The sequence below is a fragment of the Oncorhynchus kisutch genome, linkage group LG10 (genome assembly GCF_002021735.2).
Source record: "Oncorhynchus kisutch isolate 150728-3 linkage group LG10, Okis_V2, whole genome shotgun sequence".
Classification (NCBI taxonomy): Eukaryota; Metazoa; Chordata; class Actinopteri; order Salmoniformes; family Salmonidae; genus Oncorhynchus; species Oncorhynchus kisutch.
Window position 1 is genome coordinate 46,667,746 of NC_034183.2, and position 13,568 is coordinate 46,681,313.

General features: G+C 43.9%; 1 protein-coding gene across 4 annotated transcripts in view; it reads right to left on the minus strand.

Moving 5' to 3' along the window:
- Positions 1-351: 351 nt before the first annotated feature.
- The window catches only part of LOC109897245 (protein cramped-like), a 44,584-nt gene continuing 31,367 nt past the window's right edge, over positions 352-13,568 (minus strand). For all 4 annotated transcript variants that reach the window (XR_004211252.1, XM_031833791.1, XM_020491784.2 and 1 more), the window contains exons 13-20: positions 9,472-9,546; positions 9,303-9,384; positions 8,914-9,024; positions 5,931-6,100; positions 5,558-5,750; positions 5,293-5,457; positions 4,928-5,073; positions 352-2,150 (exon numbers count right to left, since the gene is read on the minus strand). Coding sequence is in view for 3 of the 4 variants with exons in the window: in XM_031833791.1 (XP_031689651.1) it covers positions 2,037-2,150; positions 4,928-5,073; positions 5,293-5,457; positions 5,558-5,750; positions 5,931-6,100; positions 8,914-9,024; positions 9,303-9,384; positions 9,472-9,546 (1,056 nt within the window). In the remaining variant the exon portion in view is untranslated. The remainder of the gene's footprint in view (positions 2,151-4,927; positions 5,074-5,292; positions 5,458-5,557; positions 5,751-5,930; positions 6,101-8,913; positions 9,025-9,302; positions 9,385-9,471; positions 9,547-13,568) is intronic.

Below are 13,568 nucleotides of genomic sequence, written 5' to 3' on the forward strand. Positions count from 1 at the left end.
ATCTAATATCAAGATGTCAATTTGTTTGTCTACATGCCATTTTAAAAACAATACAGATATTGGAATAAACCTATTTTGGGTTAAGACAAGTAACTATGAGTAAGGGAAAACATGATACGCTTGCAAGCTAATTATAGCTAATAAAAAGCTAATTATAGCTAATTAAAAAAAGGAAATGCATGCCTCATGTCTCCCCTGCAAACCGGTCTGCATACACACACCCCCTCATCTGGTTGGTCATTGCCAGCGAAACGTAAGCCGGCATACGAGTCATATCACACTCACTTTATCCAAATTGGTCAAGTAGGCAGGCCTTACGACTTTGTGGCTAAAGTAACTAGTGACGACCAATTGTGTGTGGGCTCAATTTTTTATTAAACATTGTTAAACACTCCACTATTACTGCTGATATATTAAGGTATTTTTCTGAAATTACAATGCAAAAATATTACATATAGCTCCTTTTAAAACCAACACTTTTTTTCTCAACCTGTTAATAAATAGTCCAAAGGGGGTGACCAAATAAGTGTTATGTTACAAAAGCGTAGAGAATACTGGAATTGTTATAGATTAAAGTTAAAGAGAAAGGACTCCATGCCCCAATTTAAAGACAACCGCTATATAAAATTCTTTAGACATAATCCACATTTGTAGCTTGAATATTTATTTTAGCGTGTTAAACAATATAAATCTGACATTTAGTATTTGATCATTGCGTCAATGTGATTTCTCATAACAAAATCCTTAGCTGACATCTAGGCATTGGGTGTGTCTGAATTGGCAACCTATTCCCTACATTGCATACTCCTTCTGACCTGAGCCTGGAAACACGCTTCTTCATTTCTGGCATTTGCTGCAATCTAGTCAGGCATTACTACTCAACCGTAGTAATCCGATGCCAGACTGCAGTCGATGTGGCACACAAACATTGGTTGATACAATGCAACATCTCCAACAAGGTCATCCTGGAACGTGACCATATTTCTGTGTCTAAAGCCCCACATAATATGATTGGTTCTTTCGTCAGCTGGGGAGCTCTAAAACACGCAGCTTGACTGACAACCAACCAGGCATCATAGGAGCCTGATGTGGTGTTACAAAATGTTTTGCTACAGAAAACTGAAATTAGCTTTCAGGTCAATTCAAAGCATTGGTTGAGAAGAAAGAAAACAGACTAACACAGATGTAGCTGGGTTAGTTGGAGATGTTCAAGTGGACTGTCAAACTTGTTTGCATTGATATGGAGGGAAGGACACAGACACTCAGACACGTATGTTTGGCCTGGGACACAAATTCACATCAGTTCCACTCATGTCTTATTCAGTTTAAACAGATTAAATGATTAAGTGATGTGTTAGTTTAATTTGTACGCGTGAACAGACAAGATGGAGAAGGACACGCTACCAGCAGTTCATCAGTAGTTATTTTAAAGTTAGTCTGACATTTACATTTTCAACCCAATGTCTTCGGGTTGAAAAAGGGAGGGAAGAGGGAGACAAAAGGACAGAAATGGAGACCCAGTCTCTTGTTCATATATGGCATTGTTTTATACTTTACATGAGGTTGTGTTCTGTAAACAGGATTAATCTAAAGTGTTTAAAAAAACATATATATAAAAAAAGGCCTGCTCGCTAGGCAGAACAGACAGAATGGTCCAAACAAACAAGTCAGCTGGAACCCGTTAGAACAAGTTGACGCTGGTCAGAACCCATAAGAACCAGTTGAAACTGGTCCACAGGCCATCAAACCAGTTGAAACTAGTCCTCGTTCCTTCAGAAGCCGTTGAAACCAGACCAGACCTTCAGAACCAGAGGTAACCATTTCAGAACCAGTTGAAACCATCAGAACGAGTTTAAACCTGTTCCAGTTGGACTGTTCCAAGGTAGATCTGAGTGCTTCTTCTGTTCAGGCCATGGCCATTGCACTTTCTTTCACAAACTATATAGGGGAAGGAGTGTTTCTCCACCCCCTTAGTCCTTGCACTTTTGAAGGTGTGGGAGGGGCAACTGACAGACATTTCTTCAGTCTATTCAAACTCAAGGTGGCAGGAGGTGCGGCTCTGTGACAGCCAGCTCCTGTGCCAAATCGTTGAAGCGGGCGATATAATCCACGCTGCTCTCACTCATCATGCAGGCCAGCTGGGTGTCTACCTGCAAGGATGAAGATAACCACATATTAGATTGTCACAGAATGACTGAAGAACACGCTTCCAGAGTATTGACAAGGGGGTGACCAACATTTGAATATTGTTTTTGCCACATTTGCCCCAAAATAATGAATTTGATGTTGCTTTAAAAAAAAAAAAACATAATGTATTCAAACTATAAATATGCTGCCAAGTGACACAAGCCTACCAGAGGAGCTAAATTACTTCTATGCGCGCTTCCAGGCAAGCAACACTGAAGCATGCATGAGAGCACCAGCTGTTCCAGACAACTGTGTGATCACGCTCGCCGTAGCCGATGTGAGCAAGACCTTTAAACAGGTCAAAATTCACAAGGTCGCAGGCCAGACGGATTACCAGGACGTGTACTCCGAGCATGCGCTGACCAACTGGCAAGTGTCAGACATTTTCAACCTGTCCCTGGCTGAGTCTAAGACCTACGTTTCAAGCAGACCACCATAGTCCCTGTGCTTTAAAACACCAAGGTAACCTGCCTAAATGACTACTGACCCATAGCACTCACGTTGGTAGCCATGAAGCACTTTGAAAGGCTGGCCATGGCTCACAACACCATCCATCAGCCCAGAAACCGTAGACCCAATCCAATTTGCATACCGCCCCAAAATCTCAATTGCACTCCACACTGCCCTTTCCCACCTGGACAAAAGGAACACCCATTTGAGAATTCTGTTCAGCATTCAACACCATAGTGTTGAACAACATAGTGCCCTCAAAGCTCATCAATAAGCTAACGACGCTGGGACAAAACACCTCCCTCTGCAATTGGATCCTGGACTTCCTGACGGGCCACCCCCAGGTGGTAAGGGTAGGCAACAACACATCTGCAACGCTGAACACATGGGCCCCTCAGACTAACCGTCCCCTCCTGTACTCTCTGTTCACACATGACTGTGTGGCCAAGTACGACCCCAACACCATCATTAAGTTTGCCTACGACACAACGGTGGTAGGCCTGATCACCGACAACGATGAAACAGCCTTGAAGCTTCTTCAAGTGCAGACACGAAAACCATCAAGCACTATGATGAAACTGGCTCTCATGAGGACCTCAACAAGAAAGGAAGACCCAGAGTTACCTCTGGTGCAGAGGATAAGTTCATTAGAGTTACCAGCCTCAAAATGCAGCCCAAATAAATGTTTCAGAGTTCAAGTAACAGATATCTCAACATCAACTGTTCAGAGGAGACTGTGTGAATCAGTCCTTCATGGCCAAATTGCTGCAAAGAAACCACTACTGAAGGACAACAGAAGAAGCGACTTGCTTGGTCCAAGATGCATGATGGACATTAGACCGGTGGAAATCTGTCTTTTGGTCTGATCAGTCCAAATTTAAGATTTGTTTCCAACCGCCGTGTCTTTCTGAGACGCAGAGTAGGTGTGGTTCCCACCGTGAAGCATGGAGGAAGTGGTGTGATGTTGCCTTGCTGGTGACACTGATTTATTTACAATTCAATGCACTTACCCAGCATGGCTACCACAGCATTCTGCAGCGATACTCCATCCCATCTGGTTTGCACTTAGTGGGACTATCATTTGTTTTTCAACAGGACAATGACCCAACACACCTCCAGGTTGTGTAAGGGCTATTTGACCAATAAGGAGAGTGATGGAGTGCTGCGTTATATGACCTGTTCTCCACAATCAACTGACCTCAACCCAATTGAGATGGTTTGGGATGAGTTGGACCGCAGAGTGAAGGAAAAGCAGCCAACAAGTGCTCAGCATATGTGGGAACTCCTTCAAGAGTGTTGGAAAATCATTCCAGGGTGAAGCTGGTTGAGAGAATGCCAAGAGTGTGCAAAGCTGTCATCAAGGCAAAGGGTGGCTACTTTGAAGACAATACACTTTTTTGGGGTTATGAAATGATTCCATTTGTGTTATTTCATAGTTTTGATGTGACTATTATTCTACAATGTAGAAAATAGTAAAAATAAAGAAAAACCCTGGAATGAGTAGGTGTGTCAATGTTTGACTGGTACTGGACATATTACCTCGACTAACCGGTACCCCCTGTATGTAGCCTCATTTTTTATTGTTGCCCTTTTATTTTTTTTACTTTAGTTTATTTAGTAAGTATTTTTCTTAAAAACTGCATTGTTGGGGCCTCCCGGGTGGCGCAGTGCTTAAGGGCACATTAGGCCACCAGAGACTCTGGGTTCGCGCCCAGGCTCTGTCGTAACCGGCCACGACCGGGAGGTCCGTGGGGTGACGCACAATTGGCCTAGCGTCGTCCGGGTTAGGGAGGTTTTGGCCGGTAGGGAAATCCTTGTCTCATCGCGCACCAGCGACTCCTGTGGCGGGCCGGGCGCAGTGCGCGCTAACCAAGGTTGCCAGGTGCACGGTGTTTCCTCCGACACATTGGTGCAGCTGGCTTCTGGGTTGGATGGCGCTGTGTTAAGAAGCAGTGCGACTTAGTTGGGTTGTGTATCGGAGGACGCATGACTTTCAACCTTCGTCTCTCCTGAGCCCGTACGGGAGTTGTAGCGATGAGACAAGAGAGTAGCTCCTAAAAACAATTGGATACCACAAAATTGGGGAGAAAAAGGGGTAAAATAAAAAAAAAATAAAACTGCGTTGTTGGTTAAGGGCTTGTAAGTAAGCATTTCACGGTAAAGTCTACACCTGTTGTATTCGGTGCATGTGACAAATAAAATTTGATTTGATTTAAACTAAGGAAACGAAAAGGTGAAAATTTTGCAAGGGAGGGGTGTAGCAATATGCTTCCTACTGGGGTGGTCTTACCTCTGCTACGTCTGGCAGGCCGCGGGACTGAAAGGAATCATGGGAGTTGCAGTCCAGAAATCTTGGTCCGAAGAGGGCTGTTCCACTGGAGGGGCCGGAGGGGGTCAGGGAGCTTCGTCTACCCTTATCAGGGGACACCAGGCTTGCTGTGTGTGTGTGTGTGTGTGTGTGGGGGGGGGTTAAAGTTGTTTGAAATTGAGACGACACAATAAAAACTAAATCTCAGTTGAGCTTATGCTTCTGGGCTCAGAGTAATCCTGTTTCAATTGGCTTCATCAGATTCAGGTCAAATGAAAATCTTTGCCAGATACTGATGCTAGTGGCTGCGTGTGCGTATATACTGTGTGTGTGTGTGTGTGTCTTACATAGCAGGCAGCCAAATGAAGAGTCAGTGGAGTCGTTGGGGTACCACTGAGGGTCATGGCTGGGGGAAGGGATCCAGCCTCTGGAGGGGCTGACTGAGGTACAGGGTAGGAGCTTAGAGCACTCACTACCATTCAGCTTGGCAGGAGAGAGGGATGCCTCATCACCTGAGAGCGAGCGAAAGAGACAGCTCATGATGTAAACAGATACAGGCTACACTACAAAAACAGTACAAAATCATATTTTTATAACGCCCCCTTCACTTACCGTAGTGTGCAGAGTTGATGGCCAGCTCAATGATTGAGTCACTGATGTGCGTTTGTGGCCCTCCAGGAGCCATGGCTTCCTCCAGGGGTCCCGGGAGAGAGATGTCCAGCAGAGAGGCCACGCTGGGCGGGGAGAGGAGAGAGTCACCTGCCACTCCTGGAGACAGAGGGGGGAGGCCGTTCTTCAGCGAAACCTGGTGGAGGGTTAGTGAAAGAATGATACAGGGTTAGAATTAATGTATAGAAAATATGAAAATCTGTGCTCTTTTTGGATAAGTTCCTGTGGCACCTCCCTCTTTCAAAACATCTTGAACACGATCCAGGTAGATCTCTCATCATCATTTCTCTTTCTCTTCTTTCAGTGTTCCACTCACCTCAGAGGAGGCCTGCTGAAGGAGCTGTGTCTGGGGAGGACCAGGACTAGCATGCACCACTCCAGGGTGAGAGGTCGAGAGGGACCTTCCGTCTGGACTGGGGGCCTCCAACTCCCGACAGGGGCTGCCTGGGATGATACCTGCTGACTTGGCTGCCAGGTCAATGGCACCTGGATGGAAAAATATAGACACACATTAAATTGTCAATAGTCTAATTACAGATGAATTGCACCATCATGTTTTAGCTTGCGCCAATTTCCAGCATCAGTGGGCCTGGCCTAGGTGGGCTTTAAAATAGATATATTTTTTTTTTTTAAAGATGAAAGAGAAAAACATGACCAGGGCCTAAAACGAACACCCGCCACCGGCCAAATGAGAGTAGATTTGGCATTGGTGGGTAGTAAGAGGTCTACTTCACCAGCCACATTGGGGTGTGGACACTCACATTAGTGAATACAAATAACCAAGTATGATCATATTTATAGCAATATACACTAAATGACCTAAGGTTTGTGGACATCTGTTCATCAAACATATCATTCCAAAATCATGGGCATCAATATGGAGTTGGTGCCCCCGTTGCTGCTATAACAGCCTCCACTCTTCTGGGTAGGCTTTTCTCTAGATGTTGGAACATTGCTGCGGGGACTTGCTTCCATTCAGCCACAAGAGCAATAGCGAGGTTGGGAACTGATGTTGGAGGATTAGGCCTGGCTCGCAGTCTGCGTTTCAATTCATCCCGATGGAGTTAAGGTCAGGGCTCTGTGCAGGCCAGTCAAGTTCTTCCACACCGATCCATACAAACTATTTCTCTATGGACCTCGCTTTGTGCACGGGGCATTGTCATGCTGAAAAAGGAAAGGGCCTTCCCCAAACTGTTGCTACAAAGTTGGAAGCACAGAATTGTCTATAATGTCATTTTATTCTGTAGCGTTAATGTTTCCCTTCACTGGAACTAAAGGAGACTAGCCAGAACCATGAAAAACAGCCCCAGACCCTTGGGCAGGTAGGGTTCTCCTGGCATCCACCAAACCCAGAAGTGTGATTCATCACTCCAGAGAATGCATTTCCACTGCTCCAGAGTTTAATGGCGGCAAGCTTTACGCCACTCCAGCCGACGCTTGGCATTGCACATGGGGATCTTAGCCTCATTTTATGAAGCTCCCGACAAACAGGTCTTGTGCGGATGTTGCTTCCAGAGGCAGTTTAGAACTCGGTGCTGAGTGTTGCAGCCGAGGACCACACTCGGCAGTCCCGAGCACTACGAGCTTCAGCACCCGGCAGTCCCGTTCTGTATGCTTGTGTGGCCTACCACTCTGCGGCTAAGCCGCTGTTGCCATTAGACATTCCCACTTCACAGTAACAGCACTTACAGTTGGCCGGGGAGGTTCTAGTAGGGCAGAAATTTGACGAACTGTCTAGTTGGAAAAGGTGGCATCCTATGATGGTGCCACGTTGGAAGTCACTGAGCTCTTCAGTAAGGCCATTCTACTGCCAATGTTTGTCTACGGAGATTGCATTGATGAAATAGCCAAATACACCAATTTTAAGTGTTATCCACATCATTTTGTGTAATATATATATATATAGTGTAAATGCTGCAGTAGCTGTTTTCAAAAGTATTTCTGCCGTTTTGTTTCTTAGCTGGTAAATTAATTGCACAAAGTCAAAGAAACACAAATCCACAAATGCGCAGCAACACTACACTTTTATGCACAGGCATAAAAGTTTGTCTAAAGTCTACTCAAGTGTTTTTGTGTTTCTTGGCTATTTACATTGTTTCGTTCACAAGCTAAGTTGTTTTTCAATGTTTGAGTTTCAACTGGTATAAAAGAGAAGACGACGTGGTAGAGAGCTGCAGGTACCGACAGATCATTGCGCTGCAGTTCGCATTTTCCAAGGTCCCTTTTTTGTATTATTAATGAAAATTCACTACAAAGCTGTTTTAGGGAACAGGCAGTGAGAAGACTGGGATCTGGAAACAGTCATCTTTCTGCTTTGTATGCGTTAGCCTACCATTTGTATTAAAAGCTAATCTTTGTCGCATTGTTCACGCGCTGCTTCAACTTCAGTAGCCTACCTCTCCAAGTTGGGTGTGCGAGATCAAGTGTGCCTAGTATGTGTGGTCTCATTGAAATGGAATAGTTAATTTTCCAAGGAACTTAAATAAATATTTTCCAAGCAACTTAAAATATGATTAGTTTACTAGTGTCAAAATAAATATTGATAATGGAATGTGGAGGGTGCTCAACTCACAAATTGAGATGCAATAAAAAAAAGTGATAATTGAAAACAAAAAGGCGCAACACGCGCACAAGCTACCATAGTGAGCAAGCATTCATTTTCAATAAATATTGGCAACTCATGTGTCTCTGCTTGCAAATCGTCCTCCTAAAAAAAAAAGGTACGCTATAGCCTATATGCAAAACATAGCTCAAGAGAAAGTGTCAGTAGCCATGTGTGTGAGATCAGTTGCGAGTGTGGTCTCAATTAAATCACACTCTCTATAGCCTATGCATGGGCGGCGAAGCAGTTACCGTTCCAAGGAATGTACTTCCTAAATATGATTAGGATATAGTTCACGGCATTGCCTAGAAATATGTATTGATCACCAATATTTGTATCAGTCTGAAAATAACTCTTAATCTCAGTCAAACATGGAGTCACATTACCATGGTAACCTCCACCTCTTAAAGGGCCAGGTGACATTTTCTGTCTCATCTGATATTTTGGTTAAAAGACTCCGGTAACAAACAATGAAACATAAAACAATATACCACATTACTTCTTACTAGTAATACATATGTTTTAGAAACATCAAAATATGCTCATCTGTTTTTATTATTTTTGGTGTACAATTTTTGTAGGACTGGCAAAAAAAAATCTGAGTGGCTGGTAGATTCTTAAATCTACCTGCCACAGTGGCTGGTGGACCAAAAAGTTCGTTTCAGGCCCTGAACAGGTAGAGAGAAGAGGTACGTACTGGAGAGCTGACTGGACATCCTAGGGCCAGAGGTGATGGGCGGAGTTCTGGGGAGGAGGGGATGGGTGGAGGGAGAGAGACGGGGCTGGATTGGCCGGAAAGAGCCTGTTCCTGAGGGAGAGAGGGTAAAAAGAAAAAAAAAAAAAAGTCAGTCAAGTCCAAACTATGGAGGTGAGTGGTTGAGTATTTCTAGCCCTGTTCAGATATTTGGATAAAACATTTTTGGGCCTGAACACAGAATATTACTGCTCTCCAGTGCTTTTTATTCCTGCAGTATAATTACAAACAAATATGTTGTTATGATACTTCAAACATACCTACTTCCTTTGTGTAATTAGATAAGTTAGATAATTTAACTAGGTGTATGGGTTAGTTGACAGGTGACATACCAGTGGCAGATGAGTTAGAGAGGATGGAGAAGGAGCAGACGTGTTGAGGAGTGTCTCCAGTGGTGCGGGGGAGCAGGGTTCTCTGAGGAGGAACAAACAACAATTTCACATTAAAACAATCTGTTCAGATCAAGATGTACACCAAACAACGGACGAAGATGAAACTTACCTGGACCACGAGTGGCTTTCGAAGTGGCCGGCTCCTGTTTTTCCTTTGTTTCGGCAGGAAAATGTCTGACTGCTTCTGTAAGAGGCAGAGATGCAAACTGGTGAGGGCCCAAAAAGGTGAAGAAAAAGATGCGAACTGGGAGAAAATGTGCCCTTTTTTTAGAATGAGGTTGTCACAACACCAACTTTTACTCAAGACATAATACCAGGCCAAGTATCATGATACCGAGTAGAATCGTGATACCACAAGGTTTGCCAGGCACCCTGTTCACATTTTCTATACGTTCTGCAAAGAGTGCTGCACAAAAACCTGTCCCCGATATTCACACCTCTACTCAACACAACCCATTGGATTAAACGTCTGAATAATAGAAAAGGCTACTGCAGAAAATATCTGATTTGCTCATATCCAAAAGAACTACCTGTGATTGGGCAAGACTTGAGGAATGTTGAAGGAATACCAATGTATAATGATATGCATTTACATTGTGGCTGTAAGGGTTAGGTTTACAATCAGATTAGGCCTATATGAAATCATCTTTAGCCTACTGTTCAGACAACTTTACACACATAGCTCCCGAAAGTGTTAGGGAGAGTGTAGGCTAACAGAATTTAAGGAACACCATTAAAATATATTTTTGATTCAGAATGACATTGATTAGGCATATCCTACCTTTGAAGCATCTCTTTGAGTAGTTTATCTATCCCTTTTCCATTTTTCCTGCACCATCCAAATGTGTGCAGAGCCACTATATATGTATATATATGTATGTAACACAGGTACGCTCTTTACTATTGCTCTTCCAGTTATTTAACTAGCCAGGGAACATTACTAAACAAGGTCATTTGTTATCAAACCACAAGTAAACTCAGCAAAAAAAGATCCATCCCTTTTTCAGGACCCTGTCTTTCAAAGATAATTAGTAAAAATCCAAATAACTTCAGATCTCCATTGTAAAGGGTTTAAACACTGTTTCCCCATGCTTGTTCAATGAACCATAAACAATGAATGAACATGCACCTGTGGAACGGTCGTTAAGACTAACAGCTTACAGACGGTAGGCAATTAAGGTCACAGTTATGAAAACGTAGGACACTAAAAGAGGCCTTTCTACTGACTCTGAAAAACACCAAAAGAAAGATGCCCATGGTCCCTGCTTTCTGCATGAACGTCCTTTAGGCATGCTGCAAGGAGGCATGAGGACTGCAGATGTGGCTAGGGCAATAAATTGCAATCTCCGTACTGTGAGACGCCTAAGACAGCGCTACAGGACAGACAGCTGATCGTTCTCGCAGTGGCAGACCACGTGTATAACACCTGCACAGGATCAGTACATCTGAACATCACACCTGCGGGACAGGTACAGGATGGCAACAACTGCCCGAGTTACACCAGGAACGCGCACTCCCACCATCAGTGCTCAGAGTGTCCGAAATAGGCTGAGAGGCTGGACTGAGGGCTTGTAGGCCTGTTGTAAGGCAAGTCCTCACCAGACATCACCGGCAACAACGTCGCCTATCGGCACAAACCCACCGTCGCTGGACCAGACAGGACTGGCAAAAAGTGCTCTTCACTGACGAGTCGCAGTTTGGTCTCACCAGGGGTGATGGTTGGATTCGCCTTTATCGTCGAAGGAATGAGCGTTACACCGAGGCCTGTACTCTGGAGCGGGATCGATTTGGAGGTGGAGGGTCCGTCATGGTCTGGGGCGGTGTGTCGCAGCATCATCGGACTGAGCTTGTCATTGCAGGCAATCTCAACGCTGTGCGTTACAGGGAAGACATCCTCCTCCCTCATGTGGTACCCTTCCTGCAGGCTCATCCTAACATGACCCTCCAGCATGACAATGTTCACCAGCCATACTGCTCGTTCTGTACCTGATTTCCTGCAAGACAGGAATGTCAGTGTCCTGCCATGGCCAGCGAAGATCCCGGATCTCAATCCCATTGAGCACGTCTGAGACCTGTTGGATCAGAGGGTGACAGCTAGGGCCATTCCCCCCAGAAATGTCCGGGAACTGGCAGGTGCCTTGGTGGAAGAGTGAGGTAACAGCTCACAGCAAGAACTGGCAAATATGGTGCAGTCCACGAGGAGGAGATGCACTGCAGTACTTAGTGCAGCTGGTGGCCACACCAGATACTGACTGTTACTTTTGATTTTGACCCCCCCCCTTTGTTCAGGGACACACTATACCATGTTAGTCACATGTCTGTGGAACTTGTTCAGTTTATGTCTCAGTTGTTGAATCTTATGTTCATACAGCTATTTACACGTGTTAAGTTTGCTGAAAATAAACAGTTGACAGTGAGAGGATGTTTCTTTTTTCGCTGAGTTTAGTTTAAAACGGCCCGCAACATAATTTTATAAACTATGTAAGGTGCACCAATTCATGATAGAAAGGGGTTTGGGCTAGAAACTTTTTTAGCTGTTGTAAAGACAAGTGTGACTGTCACTGTACTCAGTTTCCTCTACGGCAGTGGCACTCAGAGGCAAAACTTACAGGCAAAATAAAAAAGGATGGTCAATGTCCAAATATTTATTGACCTGACTAAGTACCTGTCTACCATTTATTTATTGACCTGTATTGTACCTGTCTACCACAGCATATTGGAGTTGAAATTAAATAATGAATATGAGCTGAATGTGCACACTGTTTTAATTTGAGGGTATTTACATCCAAATCGGGTGAACAGTGTATGAATTACAGCACTTAAAAAAAAAATATATATTTTTTTTTACGTGGTACTCCCCCTTTTAAAAAAGGTACCAAAAGTAATTGGACAATTGGATGCTCAGCTGTTCCACGGCCAGGTGTGTGTTATTCCCTCACTAGTTAATTTACAAGTAAAGCAGATAAAATGCATTTGCATTTAGAATCTGTTGCCGTTAACCCTCAATATGAAGTCCAAAGAGCGGTTACTGCCAGTGAAGCAAGCCATCATTAGGCTGAAAAATCTGAAACCCATCAGAGAAAAAAAAAAACAACAGGTGTGGCAAAATCAACTATTTGGTACATTCTTAAAAAGAAAGGCACTGGTGAACTCAGGAAGACCAAGGAAAACAACTGTGGTGGATTACAGAAAAGGTATTTCCCTGGTGAAGAAAACCCCCTTCACAACAGTTGGCCAGAACAAGAACACCCTCTAGGAGGTAGGCGTATCAGTGTCAAAAATCCAGACTTCACCAGAGTACATACAGAGGGTTTACCACAAGATGTAAACCATTGGTAAGCCTCAAAACCAGGAAGACCAGAATAGAGTTAACCAAAAAACATCTAAAAAAGCCTGTACAGTTCTGGAACAACATCCTATGGACAGATGAGACAAAGATCAACTTGAACCAGAATGATGGAACGAAGGAACGGCTCATGATCCAAAGCATTCCACCTCATCTATGAAGCATGGTGGAGGTAGTGTTATGGCATGGGCATGTCTGGCTGCCAGTGGAACTAGTTCCCTTGTATTTATTTATATGACTGCTGACAAAAGCAGCACTATGTACTCTGAAGTGTTTAAGGCTACATTATCAGCTCAGATTCAGCCAAATGCAAACCGATACTAAGGCAAAGAAATGGAATGTTCTGCAATGGCCAAGTCAACCACCTGACCTGAATCCAATTGAGCATGGATTAAACTTGAAGGCAAAATGCCCCAAGAACAAGCAGGAACTGAAGACCGCTGCAATAAAGGCCTGGCAGAGCATCACCTGGGAAGAAACCCGCCATCTGGTGACGTCTAAGGGTTCCAGAAATCAGGCAATCATTGACTGCAAAGGATTTTCAACCAGGTATTAAAACTCACAATTTAATTTATGATTTTTAGTTTGTCCCATTACTTTTGAACCTCTAAAATTGGGGGGCTATGTATGAAAATGGTTGTAATTCCTACACGGTCCATACAATAATTGACAAAACCCTTAAATTAAAGATGAAAGTCTGCACTTAACTTCTTATGGCTGGGGGGGGGGGGGGGGGGCAGTATTGAGTAGCTTGGATTAATAAGTTGTGCAAAGTAAACGGCCTGCTCCTCAGTCTCAGTTTCTAATATATGCATTTTATTATTAGTATTGGATAGAAGACACTGAAGTTTCTAAAACTG